Genomic DNA, 17,944 nt, shown 5'->3' on the forward strand with positions numbered 1-17,944 from the left:
TGTCTTCCAGAGGTTGATGCCACCACCACACTGCCAGATGTCCCTGTACTTCGAAGACCGGCCCAGCTGTGTGCAGCTAAGACTAACCATGACTCTGGAGCCTGAGAAGGTGGTATGAGGTTCTGCCAAAGGAATCTACTTTGGTAGCAGAAGAGTGCTAGAAGCTTCGCTTGGTGGTGGCGCACATGTTTAATATCCCAACACTTGGGAGGGTGAGGCAGGTGGATCTCTGTGAGTGAGAGGCCAACTTGACATCCTGGTCTACAGAGTGAAGTCCACGATAATCCAGGGCTACCCAGGGAAATCCTCTCTCAAAAGCCAACTAACCAAAGCAACACAACAACAACAACACAAACAACAGCAACAACAACCTCCACAAAAAGTTTCCTTTGAGGAAGATCACTGTTAGAGTTTCTAGAACTCAGAGTCCTGAGTGGCATGCCCTACCTGTCACTCCCTCTACACACCGCTATCTCATGGTCTGGGTGTTTTTCCAGGCTGCACAGCTTCCAGTACTCAGTCTGGTGTTCCTGAATATTCTGTGATCTGTCCCAGTCTGCATCTCCTTCGACATGTGTGTTTTCAGTGATGGTGACAGTTAGGTCTACACATACATGTGCTCATGAACTCATGACGGGAAGTCTCACAACATTCCTTCCATGAGGATGGCGTGTCTTTGGCATGTCATTCTTCAAGATCACTCGGTTTTCAAATAAGGTTCTGGATGTGGCTCTTGTTTTCATAGCAATCCCTTTCAAGACTCTTGCTGATTTTTATGAAGCTTACTTCTTGCCCATTGGGGATAAGTGGTAGGAGGGTATGGGAAAGGGCACAGAGTATTGTCATAAGTTCATTCGCTTCATCTGTAATTATTCTGAACTGGTTATACATGGCACTGTACAACAGCATAACGTCTGCCTGTCTGTCTTGTACATAGCTGACCTCATCACAAGATGAAGACATACCCACTCAGTTCTCTTGCATTGTCTAGATTGTTTGTATCATATAAACGTAACCTTTAACATTTTGGACTTAAAACATTTCATCTCATTTTGGCGTATTACTTGACCATGAAGAGCTTCTAGAATAAAGTTAGACACTAAAGAGGAGAGATTTTCATAAAATGTTTTTCGTGTTTTGCTAGAATAAAATAATGGCCTTTAGTCGGTTTAGACGGTTTACTGGATTATGAAATTCTCCACTTCTCATTTTCTAAAGGAGTTTTAGTAGAAATGGATGGAGAATTTTATCAGGTGCTCTGCAACATCTACTCAGACAAACATCTGGCCCACCGCTATGTTTTAATAGTGTTCATAGTTAGCATTCGTGAGATAGAGCCCACTTATATTACATGTTAACACTTATATTTCAAAATGTAGTTACATCTGTAGTTTTCCTACTCTCTACCGTGAAAGTTTTTTTTTCCATTTATGACATATGCAGAAATAATTCCTGCTTTTCATACTGGAAAATTACTATCTTAAAATGTTTACAAGGTATACCTGGACATTGACTTTACTAAAATCATGAGTTCAAAGGAAACAGTACACTGTGAGTTCTTTGGAACTGGCTGTCTTAGAACTCACTCTATAGAACAAGCTGGCCTCAAACTCAGAGGTTTGCCTGCCTCTGTCTCCCGAGCTCTGGGAATAAAGTTGGGCTTCACCACGCCCAGCTCTTTATTTTATGTGCCGTGAGTGCCAACTGTCATCAGACCCTAAGCTGCAAAAATCACATCTTCAGTAAAGAAAACAAAGCCAGCATACATCCATATTGAGGACAGACAGTTTTAATGGGAGGCTACCTAGCTAAATGCCAGTCTAGCTGTGCATAAATTCATGAGATTGTATTATAATGCTTGGCCCCAGGTAATTGTGCTATACAATGGTTCCAAGTGTCTTATAATAAAGTTTATTTAAAAGTCATTTAAAACAAAACACTGAAAGCTGCAACATGCAGCTTTAGAAGAAATACTTTAATAATATTAGAAAAATATAAACAACCCACTCACCTTATTTAATAAAAAAAAAAACAAATTAAGGCTAAGTCTGAAGACAAGAGTGAACTGTTTAAAATCATATTTGACTGTGGGAAGACTATGGTAAAGATTTTAAGAATATTAGCATACCAGTTTTAAATCAAAGGGGGAAAAGTACGCCTAGTCCATAAGTCTATGGCCAGATGTTCGCACCATCTAACTCCCAAACATGAAGCACTTCAGAATGTCTGTTCCCTAGAGAAAGCCTTGGGTGCATCTGTATTAGAGGTTCCCTTTCAGTGCAGAGGACATTGCAGGAGAGGATCCATGGTTTACCTTAGAACAGGAGTTTTCTCTTCTCACCCCAGTTTCCTAGTAGACACCAGGCCCTAAGACCATCTGGTAGCTCTTTACTCACCCAGGGACCTGATGATTTTACCCTGCTCATCTCTCGACTCTCTTACAAGCCAAAATAACAATAATAATAATAATAATAATAATAATAATAATAATAATAATTTATAAAATTATGCTGGAAGCTTTTATATATACGTAACTACTATAAATTGATACAAGCAACAACAAATATAAACTTGCATGTTTCTTTTCGGAAAAGTGAAGTCTGCTATCCCCAGCTCATTTGCAATTCTTTGATTGAAATACAGAAGACACACAATGAGCTCTCCCGTGAATCCAAGCTCTGTGGAGATCTCCTAGGCTTTCCCCTGACTCCCCAAGAGGCGTTCTCAGGGCACATTACAGGGCGTTCCAGTGCAGAAGGGAGAATGTGTGTGTGTGTGTGTGTGTGTCTGTGTGTGTGTATGTGACTGTGTATGTCTGTGTGTGTGTATGTCTGCGTATGTCTGTGTGTGTATGTTTCTGTGTTTGTGTATGTGTGTGTGTCTGTGTGTGTGTATGTCTGTGTGTGTATGTGTGTGTGTGTCTATGTGTGTGTATGTGTGTGTGTATATCTGTGTGTGTGTGTGTGTGTGTGTGTGCGCGTGCGTGCACGCAGAACTAAATCTTTTGTTCAGGCAAAAAATTATTCTGAGTACAAAATGTGACAGATTGAGCTTCTCTGAGTGAAAACAAATGTTAAGTAAGGGAAATGAGGCAAGGCTCTCACAGAGGCAGCCTGCCTGCAACTACTGAGGTTCTGCCGTATTGGAGCTCAGCTTCGTGATGCCTCTAATTCCCAATCAGCTGGATGCAGAGCAAGTGCCCTAGCCACCACCAAAGGCAGTGTGACAGCACAAAACCGTCATGGACGACTACATGAGTGTCCCTGAAGAAACAGCTCATGGAGCCCACATTCCATCGGCGATGCAGACTCCAATCAAGCGAGCTCTAGTCCACGTCTTCTTTACATATGGCTTCTGTGTCAGGACCTCAAGCGGGTCCTGGCAATCCTTCAAAAGTTTCTTAAAACCTCATTCTGTTGTACTTGATAATACTTTTAAAGCGGTCACCTTTGCACAATGAGATGCAGGCCCGAGGGTGGCTTTCTTACTCCCAATGGGTAGAGGAAGAGACCCTCAGGGGAGCCTGTAGGACTCACCCAGTGTCGTGCTGCTGATACATGGATGAAGATGCAGGTTCCTTACCCCAGGTCTACCATCCGTCACCTACATCCTAAGGGCACTGGCTTGACTGGCAATCCTAGAGTAAGAGGTTATGCGGTAGCAGCCCGCTTTAGTTACGTGGCAGCTGGAGGTTTCTACTGGATGGCATCATCCTCAGTGCCTGGGACGAAGACAGCTCTCCAGCTTCCTGAAACACCTGTCTTCTTCATTCCTCTACCACCAGATGCTATGGCGTCACTAGGCACCCAGTTCCTGGAAGTTTAGTACAACCAGCTATTGTTTCAGTTACAGAGAACACACTCGGAGGCATCAGAGAGGCGTCAAGTCACTTTGGTGCCCCTAAAACACATTCCTGACACTCATTAAATGTCATCTGCAGCAGACCTTCAAGAACATTTTCTGTAGACAGGATTTCTAGCTTCTAGAGCCTGAAAAAACTCAGGATAATAATGACTTCCCCCAATATCATGAACAAGATAATAAAAGGTTATGCATTTATGGTTTTTCTTTTTTTATTACGTTTATACTCTATTTGGGGGAGGGAAGAGAGGACCACATGCTAGGGCACACGTGTGGAGGTCGGAGGGTAAGTTGCAGGTCCCCAGAATGAAACTCAGGTTGTAAAGCTTGGCAGAAAGTATATTTACCCACTGACAGTGTTGCTAAGACTAGCTCTTTAAATGACTCTGTCCCAGAGGAAGATGACAAACTAGTTAACTGTTGATCATCAACATTTATGAACTATGCCACCCATCATAGCATTTCCTATAGGTACAGAAAATTCTGGAAAGAGTTGAACTGCTATGGCACGTTCATAAAATGGAATATTAAGGACATAACGATATGGAAAAAATTACAAAGATAATGATCCAGATAGATACAAAATTGTATCTAGGATCTCACACTTGTATGTGTAATAAGTGTACGTATACATAAATGCTATAAATAATAGGTTCATATCTAGAAATATACATATATGTGCAAATATATACAATGTGTTTGCCCCAAATGTTAAGCAGTTCATTTGAGTGGCAATTGAGATTTTTGGTGAGTTTTATACTCTGTATATTCTCACGAGTTTTGTTAACTTTCTATAACGGTTTTCAGAAACGGAAAACAGAGTTCTTTTTTAAAAGTTGATTAAACATACCTAAATGTTTCAGGTATTTGTCAAGCAAAGGTTAATTCTTCCTTCTGAGACTCTAGCCCTTCCTTCACCTGTCTCCTCTCCAGTCAAAGAGAACCCAAACCTGCTCCCAACTCCAGTGAAGGGGTGTGTCTGGCCCCTCTTGCCTGTACTTGACCTCCAAACTACATATGGTTCCCACCTCTGAGCTGAGATACTTGAACGTTTCATCACCAGCGCTGTAATTACCTAGTGTTGCTCCTAACATAAAGGCTGAGACTTTGAGAAGCCTGCAATTTACCTGGCTTTTGTGGAGTGGTATTCACATGCTGCTGTGGCCGACTCAAGAATCTGCATTAAAGCATCATTAAAGCCAGAATCACAATTACACCACAGCGAGTGAGTTCAGAGTCAGAGCTGGCTGTGCTCTATGTGATACTTAAGTGTGCCAGCAGAAGAAGAAGGTTTGTTAATGCGTGTGCTTGAATTTAAAGTACAGACTTTCACTTCTGTGCTCGGCTAGCACAGGTATGGGCACTTTGGTTGTGCACAGCCTGTGGCCTTCTGGAAACAGAGTCAAGCAAGACCCTGGCTGTGCCCCTCAATAAGTGGAGTGCCTCTCCATAAGTGACCTCTATGGATCTGATCTCTATGGGACAGTTCATCTGGATGTTGCCTGGTTCTCAGACTCTCACTGAAGACAGCCTGCATTTATACACAGCTGCAGATTCCTAAGTCAACTTCTGGGAGAACTTGAGGCTCAGATGAAGGGTGAGGTAGAAACCCAACAGCCAAAGCCACTAAGAGTCACTCACTGGGACAGGGCGTAGCTGTCTGCTCTGCAGCCATTTGTCTGAAAACTAACTGTGAGGATGAGAAGGGGGACCTCCAGAACGGATTCTAAGTACATCGTTTCTTTCGAGAGCAAGCATTTTTTTCATATAGAAGAGATGCAGCGGCCATGTCAGAGGGCGGTTTCTCACGACAAACATACATCAGAAGAACTTATTTCCCCAAATCTGAATCTCTGAACTTGCAGGGACTTAGAAGACATATTCACACCTGTCATTTATATTATTTGATGTACCGAACTTAATCCGATGTCACTTAACTAAAGCATTTTAATTTCCAATTATAATATTTTACAAAACTTGAAATTAAAGACATATCTCTTTTAAAACGAGTACCAGACCTGCCAGAGCTACCCTGTCTCAAGTAGATAGATAGATAGGTGATTATATATATATATATATATATATATATATATATATATAAAAAATAGATAGATAGAGCGATATCTCCCCAATTCCCTCTTCCTTGCTAAACAAAACAAAACATAACAGCAACAAAAACCCACTAGATTACATTTCTAAAGCTGGCCACCAAGGTCTATTTCTTTATTTGCCCATTTCCTCCCTCCTGAGGCTGACCACCAAGGTCCATCTGTCCAAGTATCGAAGTCTAGCAATCCAAAGCCCCCTCTGGCTCACTTAATTAACATGCCCAATTAAAATTAAACACCTCATCCTAACGCGGTGTTTCCCCTTTACCTTAACCTGCCATTTTGCTAGGGGCCACATCTGTTTCCTCCCCATCCAGAGGCAGTCCTTTGTCCTCTGCTACAAATACCCTTCCCCATCTCCCCTCTTCCCTTCCCCTTCTCTGTCCTCTATCTCCAGCTTTTGTCTCCTACTCCATGCCCCCTGTCCCTCTGCCGCAAATAAATCTTCTTTGTGCTGAGAACTTGGTCTTGAAGATCCTGAGGTGATACTTTTCCTAACACTATCCCTTCAAGAAAATTGACCTTCCCAGAATCCCCCTGCCCCTGTGTGGTGTGGTGAGTGTGTGTGTGTGTGTGTGTGTGTGTGTGCGCGCGCGCGTGCGCGCTCACGTAAGTGCTTGCCACAGTGTTTGTATGGAGCTCAAAGGACAACTTTTGGTGAGTCGGTTCTTCCACCTTGTTGAGCAGGGTCTCTCTTGTCTGTCCCTGCATTCTCCAGCTAACTGGAGCAGGAGACTTGGGTCAGTTCTCTTGGTTGTGCCTTCTATCTTGATGTAGGATTTCTGGGAAGACAAACGCTCGCTGCTGTGGCATTTGTCAGGCTTCTGGGGCAAGGGCTTTTACCTGCTAAGCCACCTCATCTGCCCAAACTGGGTATTTTGAGGCTCTAGCTTCTTAAGAATACTTCCCTAAGCTTGGCATACAGATGCATGTCTAAATCTAGTACCTAGAGGCTGAAGCAAGAGGATCACCCTGAGTTCAAAGCCAGCCTGTGCTACATAGTGAGTCACCTTGGCCTATACAGCTATACAATGAGACTCTGTTCCTACCAACCCCATACCCCAAAAACCTTCCCCACTAAAATTTATAAAATTTACAAAAACATACAGTTTCAGCTATCTTTAAATAGGTGAAGTACTGCTTTGCCCTGTCTGTCTTCTGTTTGGATTTGGAAAGCTGTAGCTGGGTATCACCTTACCAACTAAATTAATTATTAAAGCCTTTCAAAGGCAATAGGCCTTTTGACAAGGGTGAGAGGTTACATTGTGAACAAAGAAAAAGATTGCTAAGACCTCTTTCAAAATGAGTCCCAGGACAGCCAGAGCTACCTTATCTCAGATAGATGGATGGGTGGATGGATGGATAGATAGATAGATAGATAGATAGATAGATAGATAGATAGATAGATTTAGATTCAGACTCTCAGGCATAGATCTACAGAACACTTGGCTGTCCCACGGGTCCATTGACTCCATGTGAGCAAATCACATGCTTTCTTATTACCTGCAGTCTGCTTTCTTCTTCCCTTCATCATGAGAACCACTTGTATACCTCTTCATACACTCAGCAAGATATCCGGCAGCCATCTCTAATCCCCTCTCTCCTACAGTCAATCTTGCACCAAGGACTGTCAGTTCTAACTTGAAAGTATGTTATTAAGACCCAAATGGGGTTTCATCAACTAAACCTAAAGACAAGATAGAGCTGATACACACATGCATATCCACGTGTGTGCTCGTGTGTGTGTGCTGGCACACACATACACACAGAGTGAAAGAAGGTAAGAGAGAGAGAGACATTAAAATTCTGATAAAAAAATCAACGAGCACCACAAAGCAGAAAGATGACCACTTCTAGGAGAATAAAATCTTCTCAAGTGGCTACTCAGAGTCTGAGACGTTTAACAACCAACCAACCACTTTTGAGCACAGGAGAACTGAAAACGCAATTTAGCTGTCACCTTCGTGTAGCTTTAATTTATAATGTAGGAGAAGGAAAACCAAGACAAGGGCCATCATCATTACGTTACTCCTCTAATCAGATTAAGGGAATCTGAAAAATGTCAGTCATGAAATTATTACTAAGGTAGCCTGCACAGAAACACTGCAGCTTGCTCACAGGACCAAACTGACAAATGGAGGTCATAGGGCACATGGGTCTGCCTAAAGGAATTGACAAGGAATAATGGTTTGGGTTTGTACACCCAATTAGTGAGTCAATACAAAGAAGTATCGAAACAGGGAAAACAGATGGACTGACGTCAGTCAATCTGATTTTATCATTTTTTTTTTCCTTAAGCAGGAAGGGCATGATGTGTCATTGCTCAACCAACAAATGCCATTACATAAAGGCTAAGGATTAACAAAAGAAAACAAAACAAAACAGAGACTTGAGGGCAGCATGGACTGGAAGGTGGCCTTTTCCACAAGCCAAGAGAAATGAATTTATGAAATACCTGAAGTAAAGAAGGGGATCATTGTAAAACAATACAACCTTCTGATGAACACCCAATTCAGGAGTCTTTTGGGGGACTTCCTGAATGTTTGATAATATTAGATGAGTCCAAAGGCACCCGCTAATAACTTAAGAGAAGCAACAGAGGCTTGAGAGAAGTATTAGAGGTTAAGAGCATTTCTGCTCTTAGAGGGTCTAGGGTTGTTCCCAGCACACAAACGGTAATCCACAAACATCTGTAACTCTTGATCCGGAGGATCTGACACGCTCTTCTGGCCTCTTAGGGCTTTCGGCATACACAGACATGTATTCAGGTCCACATACTGGTGTTCAGGCAAACACAAGCATAAAATGAAAATAAATTGAAATTTTTAAAAGGAGGAGAACCGACTGGTGAAAGAAGCGATACACTTTGCTTATTTTAGCCAATGTTAAATGAAACTCTCTAAGAAGGACTTTAAGGTACCCTTGATTGGAGACTGGGTTTCACAATTTACTGGTAATGGATGAACAGGTAACAAATGCCTCTGGATGGCTGCAGGGATGGCTCTGTGGATACAAAGCATGTGCAGAGTGAGCCTGGCCACTTGAACTTGATGCCTAGAACCCACTCGAACGTAGAGTAGAACACAACTCTCTAACATACCTCTGATCTCCACAAATGCACTGTGGAATGGATATGCCCACACTCGCACACAGAATATAAGTGCAAACATAAATATCCCTCTGGAGCCAAAAATTAAATACAGACTTTTTAAAAAAGTGACTATACTATATAGGGTACTAAGAAACTGTCTCCTTGGCGTGAGCAATAATCAATTAGCAGTGGCTCTGGGGACACAGCGTCTCCCACTGCCTATTCCCTAAACATAAAGGAACACAGACACTTCAGCATTTGTCTTGGGCAAGCACTTCTACGCAGCCAAAGGAGGTCACTGAGCTGCTGAGCGAACACTTTAAGAAGGATCTAGAAAGTAGGTTCAAGCAGTTTGGTAAATAACATTTCATGCCCAGAGACTCTGCTGCAAGGCCTTTGACGGAATCACCAAATAAAGGAAACAAAGGCACTGCTCACCTACAGGCTGGCCCTGCCCTCGCCTTACCGCCCCTGGTACTTGAGGTACCTCCACATTCACTGACCGTGTTGTCCTCACCAGCTGACTAGAATTTACAAGTAATAGCCTCCCCTCGGTGTGCTGCATGGAAGCCATCAAGCACCAGGAACATCTGAGCAATAGCTGTGTGGATAGCCACCCCAGAAGGCCGGGTGACAGAGAAAGAACACTGTACAAGTGTCTGATTCACTCACAATCTCTCCCTCTTCCGGGGTTAGTCTGTAAAGTTCAGCCAAGAGTCAGAAAAACTCTCTTGTGCTCAAAAACTCGCTCACCACTAGAGTCAGCCATCGCCTTGCTCTGCAAGACTGTGTCTTAGGCAGCGAGTCTGAACTTGCAGTGGGTGGGGTGGTCCTTGGCTGCCATCGTAGCACATGTGGAAAGTGAAGGTAGGAGAATTGGGAGCTGAGGGCCAGCCTCGGCTAGGCTACATAGTGGGTTTCAAGCCAGCCTGTGCTACACGAGACTTTGACTTAAAAATTATGTCTAAGAACGTAAATGGAAGAAGTCAGAAAAAAATAAAAAATAAAAAAGACCATCAAACTGGGCCGTATAAAACAAAACACAAAAAAAACGGGGAATGAGAGGCTCCCAAGTAATCAAAAGCGCCATGGACAAAGACGGCAAGCTGGAGAGCACGTTGTTGGACTACAGAAGATCAGGGTTGGTGGTGCCCCATGTCTTATAAATCGGTATGAAAAGTTTTCTTTGAAGACAGTTACATTTGTTTTATCCGTCGTATGTACCTGCACACACAATAATGAAGCAAGAGGACAGCTTTGGGGAGTCGACTCTCTCCTTCTGCCACGTGGGCACTGGGGATCAAACTGAGGTGATCGGGCTTGGTGGCAGGAAACCTTGCCCACTGACCCATCTTAGCTGAATTAAATTTTTTTTTCATTGAAGCATGCAAAAGGTCTTCTTAAAGAGTATATGAAACTAAGGAGAGACAGACAGACAGACAGACAGACAGACAGACAGACAGACCACGGATTAAAAACCCACAGAAGGAAAAAGAGAGGGCCGCCAAGTATTTTGCTAATACTGGAGGCCCAAATGTAATGCTTTACTAAGTCTCTACCTAATCGCCTTCCAGGCTTTGGGGCAGTGGATTAATACAAAGTTTGTTGCTGACGTTGAGGACAGAAGTGGGCATAGCACAGTGATGGTCCAAGAGACATCTTTGGCACACCAAATTCTTTCTTTATCCTGTCTGTCCTGACCTATCTCAGAAGTCACTGTCCTCTCCCTAACCCTGAAGTCAGACGGATCAGCAGCAGCAGCACGGCTGTCTCTCTCACCCCTGCCTTACCCACAGCCATCCAGTTTAACACCTAATGAATGAGCGGTGTGGTCAAAGGGAGAGTCAGGGAAGCAAGATCTGGTTTTCATGGACAGCTTAGGAGATAGAAAACCAAACTCGAACAGAGGAAGCCTCTAGGATTTTCTGCAACAATAAAAATCTTCACTTTAAATATTTACATAATGTCTGGAGAGTTTTCCTCTCCTGGAGTTCGTGAATGTGGAAGTTAAGAAGTATGTATGCATGTCAAAATGTCCTGTGGAATCCAGGGAGGCAGGATGTTTCCCTGTTAGCACTGCGTGCGGGCTGCAAACATTCTCTGGCTTTCTCTCCTTGCCTTCTTTTATCTCAGTTACGACTTGGAAGCTGTGCTGATTCAAGGTGCCTAATTCTTGAGAAATGAAATTCCTTCCTGAACAACACACACATAAAAGTTACATATAAGAAACATGCCACGTGTATTCAGAATCTGATGGAGACTTTAAGGGCAGTCCCTCTCTTCAGAAATGCTTGGAGAGCTGGAGTCGGAGCACAGTGGAAAGGTGTGGCTCAAGGTCCCATCTTTAACACTGTGATGTGATTATTAATTCTTAGAGCTGCCCGATTGGAAAGAGAGGGGTTTTTTTTCTCCAGAAACTCTTTCAAAAGTGAATTAGAGTCACCAGCAGGTTCGCTAATACGAACTGGAAAAAAACCAAAAGAAGAAGTATTCTGGCCAACACGAATAGAGCTGTCACCTCAGTCCTTTAAACGCCAGTGCTCTGTTACCTGCCTCCACCTAGTCTGAGTGTTAAGTAACACTCCCAGAGTCCATGTGGTACACGTTTGAACTAAGATGTAATGGACTGAATTATCAAGATGGTCTCCTCAGGAGCTCCATTCCCTACTTTTCCAATCAGATGCGAATATAGGCTGGTACAACTCCTACGGGATTTTTGTAGTTGTAATTGAAGCCCCACGTCAGCTGACCTTAAAATACAGAGATTATCTGGATGGGCCCTCTACAAGGAAAGAACTTTCTGTGGCTGATGGAAAAAGAAGTCAGATTTGAAGCACCATGGTGGGCTGTGGCTGGCTCAACAGCAGAGAGGGGCAGGCGGAAGCCAAAAGCAACCCAGCAACCCCGGGGAGGGCAGTGGTCTAAATCTGCCTGCAACCTGTTTGAGCTTGAAGTGGGCACTTTCCCAGACTTCAGGTCACAGCCCTGCCCGGCCAACACCTTAATTTTGGTTTACAATACCCTGAGCAGAGAGCCTAAGAAAGCTTGTCCAGACATCCATCTCCACAAAACCACAAGATTAGGAAATGCATCCTGTTCCAAGCCAGTGAACTTTCGGTAATCTGTTACATGGCAGCAGAGAATGACGGTAGGTATGTTATTTCCTTTTGGGTTGTAGCTTTAAAGCTTTTTTTAACTAAAAGTAATAAATGCTAATTTCTCAACCCTCTCATTCCCCGAAAGTAAACACTGCTTACAATTTCTTTCTTTTCACAAATTCCTTATTAGTATGCAGGGAATCCACAAGAGTGTATACCTGAGCATGTATACATTAGAATATGCACACAGACGAATTACAACATGCAAACTTTGTATGAGTAGGCATGAATCGACAGGAGCGTAGACATGAGCACATACACACTAAAATGTGCACACAGATGAAGGTACAACATGTGATTTTTTTTCCGCTTATTTGTGCATTTTTCCAGCACCCTACATAAAAATCTACTGTTCCCTTTCCTGCAATGCCTGCTGGCTTACATGCCTGATCATATGCATACAAGCCCACCACTGGATGATAGGTTAAATAAAAAACTAATAACAGTTTACCTCCCTGCTTATTAATCATAGGCAATGCTAACATTCGTAATCTCCTATTGTCCTAAGGGAGGAGATATTTCCATATATGGATTTATTGGGTCAAAGGGTAATAAATACATTTGACATTTTAAACAAAACTATCGGCCACTAACCTAACAGCTATACTGATTGTCACCATGTGCAGCACGGAATATGGGCTGCACCAGATGACGAGCTGTAGTCACTCCAGGTAAGTGATACCACCTCGCTCTCTTGGCTCAGGTTGTTCTAGGATGGCAGTCACATTACACATCAATTCTGTTGAGGCCTCCCTCCCCCGGGATAGGCCATTCGCACCATTTTCTATTAGCCCGCTCACCCCTCACTGCCCATCTACACCAGTCCTTTGTACATTAAAGCCATCTGGTGGGCAACTACTCACAGACAAAAATATGTCCCACACTTGGACTTCTCCTCACTTTTCTTACTACGCAGAATTTTTCACGTCAGGAAATATACCCTAGTATCTTCCACTGGGAGTTCTAAATGAGCATTAACGCTTTGAACCTTCCCGGAACTGGGAGCCTGGCATTTTTTACTTTTCTTTTTTTGAACAGCCGTCCAGTTCCATGTTCTTTCAGGCACCTCTGGCTCCTGGAAACACCGTGCGAATGCCTCCCTTGTGCGGAGTGCTCCTGACACAACCAATTAACTCAGATAGTCAGCACTGGATGCATATGCAAGACTCATATGCCGGTGGTCAGCTCGCACTCCCCTCCCTTAGAAAAACAAGGCGGGTGCAGCTCTGGATGCTAGGCTAATAGCACCTGAGAGATGGCGGCTTTCCTGTCGGTTGTTTCCGCCTCACCAAGCATGCTGGATCAAGCACAGGTGACAAGAGAGAAGAGTAAGCCATGGGAGGTGACAAGGTAAACACTAGCAGGACACCAGGATGGATTGGCCTTCTATTCATTTATATCTTCTTCCTTTTTACTACACAGAAATAGAGATCTGGCAGATTGCAATAAATGCCACTTCTCACCAAAAAAACAAAAAAGTCTGACAGACATTACTCCTCCGAGTAACAACCTGTTGGCTCAGTAACAAAGAAAAGCACTCAGACCCTGACCCACACACCACTCCTTACTCAAAGCCCTCACCCTACATCCTAAAACCAATGCGGATTTAAAAAGAGGGGGAAAAAAAAATCAAGTTAAGGCAATACAGAAGGGGAAAAACAATTAAAGGACCATTAAAGCCTTAACCACATATTCTCTCTTCTCAGTGCTAGAGCTAAAGAAAATCAGAGCAATAAAAGCCTAATCAACAGACACATAAATGTTGGGAAATGGGCATCAAACACCACAGAGAGGAGGAAGGTCACACATTTAAAATCACTGCTGAATTATACTTAACAGAATCTATCATTCACTTAGCACTTAGTAAGACTGCCAGGCCCTGGGGTAGACCCCAGAAGAACAGAATGGTTTAATACAGGCCCCACAGAGTCTGTTCTTCCTGTGACCCTCTGTAGGTTTCAACTATCATGATAATCATTTAACAATAAAAACGTTAAATCCAGCTGGACGTGGTAGCACACACTTTAAATCCTGTACTCTGGAGACAGAAGTAGATGGATCTCTGTGAGCTCAAGGACAGCCTGGTCCACAGAGCAGGTTCTAGATCAGCCAGTGCTACAAAGTAAGATCTTGTCTCAAAATAAAAAAATCACAATTGTATACAGTCATAATTTAAATAACTGCATAGTAACTCATTACATAGCTTTGGAACTATGTGAAATTACCAACAGCTTCATCCTCTTTCTTCTTCTATGTCCCTCACACTTCTTTAAAGTAACTATCATAAAACTGGTCCTTAAAACTCTCTTCTTTCCTCTAAATGGAGTCACCAAATAATGGGGGAGACAAACCTCCAACTAGACACATTAATTTCAACTAGACATATCTCACTATCAGGTAAAAACTTCAGTTCTAAACAGGATTTCTTCATCAACTCCTCCCCACAGAGCTCAGAGAATGATGTGGAAAAGGAAGTGGAGAGACTGCAAAAGTCAGAAGGGATGGATTACACCACAGAAACAGTGTCTTCTAGACACAACACTGCCACACATGCAAAGTCTGTGGCTGCATGCGCAAGGCCTGCACAGGTCTAAGACAGCAGATATCCCAGCATCAAGAGAGAGGGAGACAATTGCTCCCACGACTAACCAACAAACCATCTCAAGTTGACATTTACTTGCAAAGGAAAAATGAATTTCTCTAATGAAGTCTCCCTGGGTATTTTTTTTTAAGATTTATTTATTTATTATATATAAGTACTGTAGCTGTCTTCAGACACACCAGAAGAGGGCATCAGATCTCATTATAGATGGTTGTGAACCACCATGTGGTTGCTGGGAATTGAACCTCTCTGGAAGAGCAGTCAGTGCTCTTTCCATCTCTCCATCCCTCCCTGGGTATTCTTAAAGATAGGCCCTATGCTCAGTAGTAGATGGCCAACACACAATGAGCTCAATAGTAATTTTTTTTGTCATATATTGCTTTATTTGGCATTTTTTTTACCTTACTAATTTTTTGTTTATATACTAACTACAGTTACAGATTTTGGGTCTTTATGCTGTGTGTGCACATGTATGCCCTTCTGATATGATATTTCTTTTTCTGTTTTCTTACTTGCTTTTGTTTTGTTTATTCTGGTTTGTTTGTTTCTTTGTTTCTTTCTTTTATTTTTTCTTTCTTTTTTTTTTTTTTTTTTCTGGAGTTGGGGACCGAACTCAGGGTCTTGTGGTTGCTAGGCAAGCGCTCTACCACTGAGCTAAATCCCCAACCCCTCTTTGTTTCTTTATTTGCCTGAATATTTACTAAAGAAAGGGGTGGAGTATGGAGTTGAAAGGAAGAGGAGGATCTGGGAAGAGATAAGGAAAGGAAAACCATAAATACAGTATGAAAAAAATGTATTTTCAATTAAAATATGTCTTATTTCTCCCATCTTTCACTACAAGCATACATACATGTGTGTGTGCTGTGTGTGTATATGTGTGTGTGTGTTGTGTATGATACAATTGTTACATAATATCACAGACATCTTTTAGTTCTAGTAGTAATTAAGGAAAAAAGTCATACATATGTCTCGTGTGTGTGTGTGTGGGTGTATGTGGTGTGTGTGTGTGTGTGTGTGTGTGTGTGTGTGTGTGTGTGTGTATCTGTAAATGAAACAATACCCAGAGCACCACATTAATTTCATGTGAATGGTTGAATGGTTAAGCAACATTCTTTTGCAATTTGCCTTTGCTGCCCAATACTATATTTGAGTTTCATCCATGAAGACATGTGCAGAGCTAGCTAGTTAATTTGTTTTCTCTGTGTGACTGGATCATAGTTCATTTATCCATTTCCCAGCTGATTAAACTTCAGGCTGCTGGAAACGCTGAGCAAAGATGAAGGGTGTCCCTGCTGGAGTTTAACGGCCTTCCTGTGTGCACGCCCCTTCTCTAGAGGAAACATTTCTGAGCACTGTGGTCATTTTTACTATATCACGATTTTCTTTTACCTTCTCACTAAGTCACCATTAAAGTTGTTTTTAATTTTTACATTCATTTATTCGGTGTGTGTATATATATATGTGCACAGTATATGGGTGCCACCAAGCCTTTGTTGAGGTCAGAGGCAAACAGCGACAACAGTGTCTTTCCTACCCTGTGTGTTGCTAGGGTGAAGCCTGGGTCATCAGGTACCTCTGCTGCCCACAGACCCTTTGACACCTTTTAATTTGAGTAATCATTAAGGGGGGAAAATGTCATTCCAGAGCATCTTTTTCTACCCATCTTGCACAACAAATACCTCTGTAGCCAAGGACTTCCTGCTAGACAGCCAGCAGACACTTAGCCTTGAAACTAAGATCATCTGAGGCTCCATTGGGATCAAATTAGAGTTCCCACCGGATATGGAAGCAGGGCTACCACCTCATTCAGGAACCCATGCTGAGCCATACACACCTCCTATGGCCCAGATCTTTTTCCACATCCCAAAGAGACAGTCAAAGCCCAGAGCCTTTCTACAGCTCTGCCTTCACCTGTCTTTCCATCTCCCTGTGCCTCACCAATCACTCATTTTTCATCTTGAATTCCAACTTCACCCCTCATTAAGTGCATGTTCCAGATTAATAAAAATGCATCCATGTATCAGAATACAACTCAATGACATCTTCTCACAAGCAAACTAAGCCACTGGTATAGCTAGAAATTAATTACTATGTGTGGGCACAAGGTGCTTGCTTTTCAAGCATCACCATTCCAAACAAGAGTTCTTTCTTTTATCCTTAGCTTCCTGCCCTGCCCAATCTTAGCCATTTTCAACATCTTGGCCATGAGGTTTATTCAAACTCTGTCTGACTCTTCTGTTAAAAGTGGCTTCCCCACCACATTACTTTAAACAGAGAATTAAAAGGCATAGAAAGCGGTTCCCACTAAATAGCTTCAGTGCTATGCTTCTCTTCCTTACAATTCTACAAAGACTTCAAACTTCCGGCCTCTCCTGCCTCTTCATGCTCTAGACCAATGTTTCTCAACCTGTGGATCACAACCCCATTAGAAGTTGCATGTTATGTATCCTGGACATCAGATATTTACGTTACGGTACATAAGAGTAGCAAATTTTCAGTTAAGAAGCAGCAGCAGAGTAGTTTTATGGCTGAGGGCAACACAACGTGAGGAACTGTATTAAAGGGTTGCAGCATTAGGAAGGTTGAGAACCACTGCTCTAGACAACGAGGAGCTCTTTCAACAAAAGCATGGCGCTCAGTTTTAAGGGGACCAGGCTGAATCTTTCTGAACACTCTTCTTCTTATACTGCCATGTTTGCAACCCCTAAAGATATTCCTAACGGACAAACAGGTCTAACCTTGTAACCAAATTTAGCAACAGAGAGAAATATTAATTACAGAGAGCTTGACCTACGAATGAGTTCTGATTTGTTATCTCAGAAAGGACAACAGAGTAGTAACACAACAGGAAATCCAAGGTCGGTATAAAAGACACATGTAGGTCTGAAAAGGTCTAGATTGCTTTTAAAAGACAACAAAAGAATCAAGACAGTCGTCCGTTACCTGCATGAGCAGAGAGAGGTGAATGTGGTCTAGGCAATGCTGGTGACTGGCCATTGCTTATCAAACTCTTCCGGTTGGTTGTCCGGCAACTGTTAGAAGGAAAGAAAATCCAGGTGAAGGAAGACACCTATTTGAGCATGTTCAAAGCTGACACAGACAAGACGCACACCCTCCAGGACCT

The 17,944-nt window shown here is 42.6% G+C and overlaps 1 protein-coding gene across 16 annotated transcripts in view; it reads right to left on the reverse strand.

Moving 5' to 3' along the window:
* The window catches only part of Mast4 (microtubule associated serine/threonine kinase family member 4), a 598,008-nt gene that overhangs the window by 95,256 nt on the left and 484,808 nt on the right, over positions 1-17,944 (reverse strand). For all 16 annotated transcript variants that reach the window (XM_087613921.1, XM_087613914.1, XM_087613906.1 and 13 more), the window contains 1 exon segment: positions 17,764-17,852. In XM_087613921.1, coding sequence (XP_087470047.1) covers positions 17,764-17,852 — 89 coding nt within the window.

Source organism: Rattus norvegicus, chromosome 2 (assembly GCF_021556685.1).
Source record: "Rattus norvegicus strain SHRSP/BbbUtx chromosome 2, alternate assembly SHRSP_T2T, whole genome shotgun sequence".
NCBI classification, from domain to species: Eukaryota; Metazoa; Chordata; class Mammalia; order Rodentia; family Muridae; genus Rattus; species Rattus norvegicus.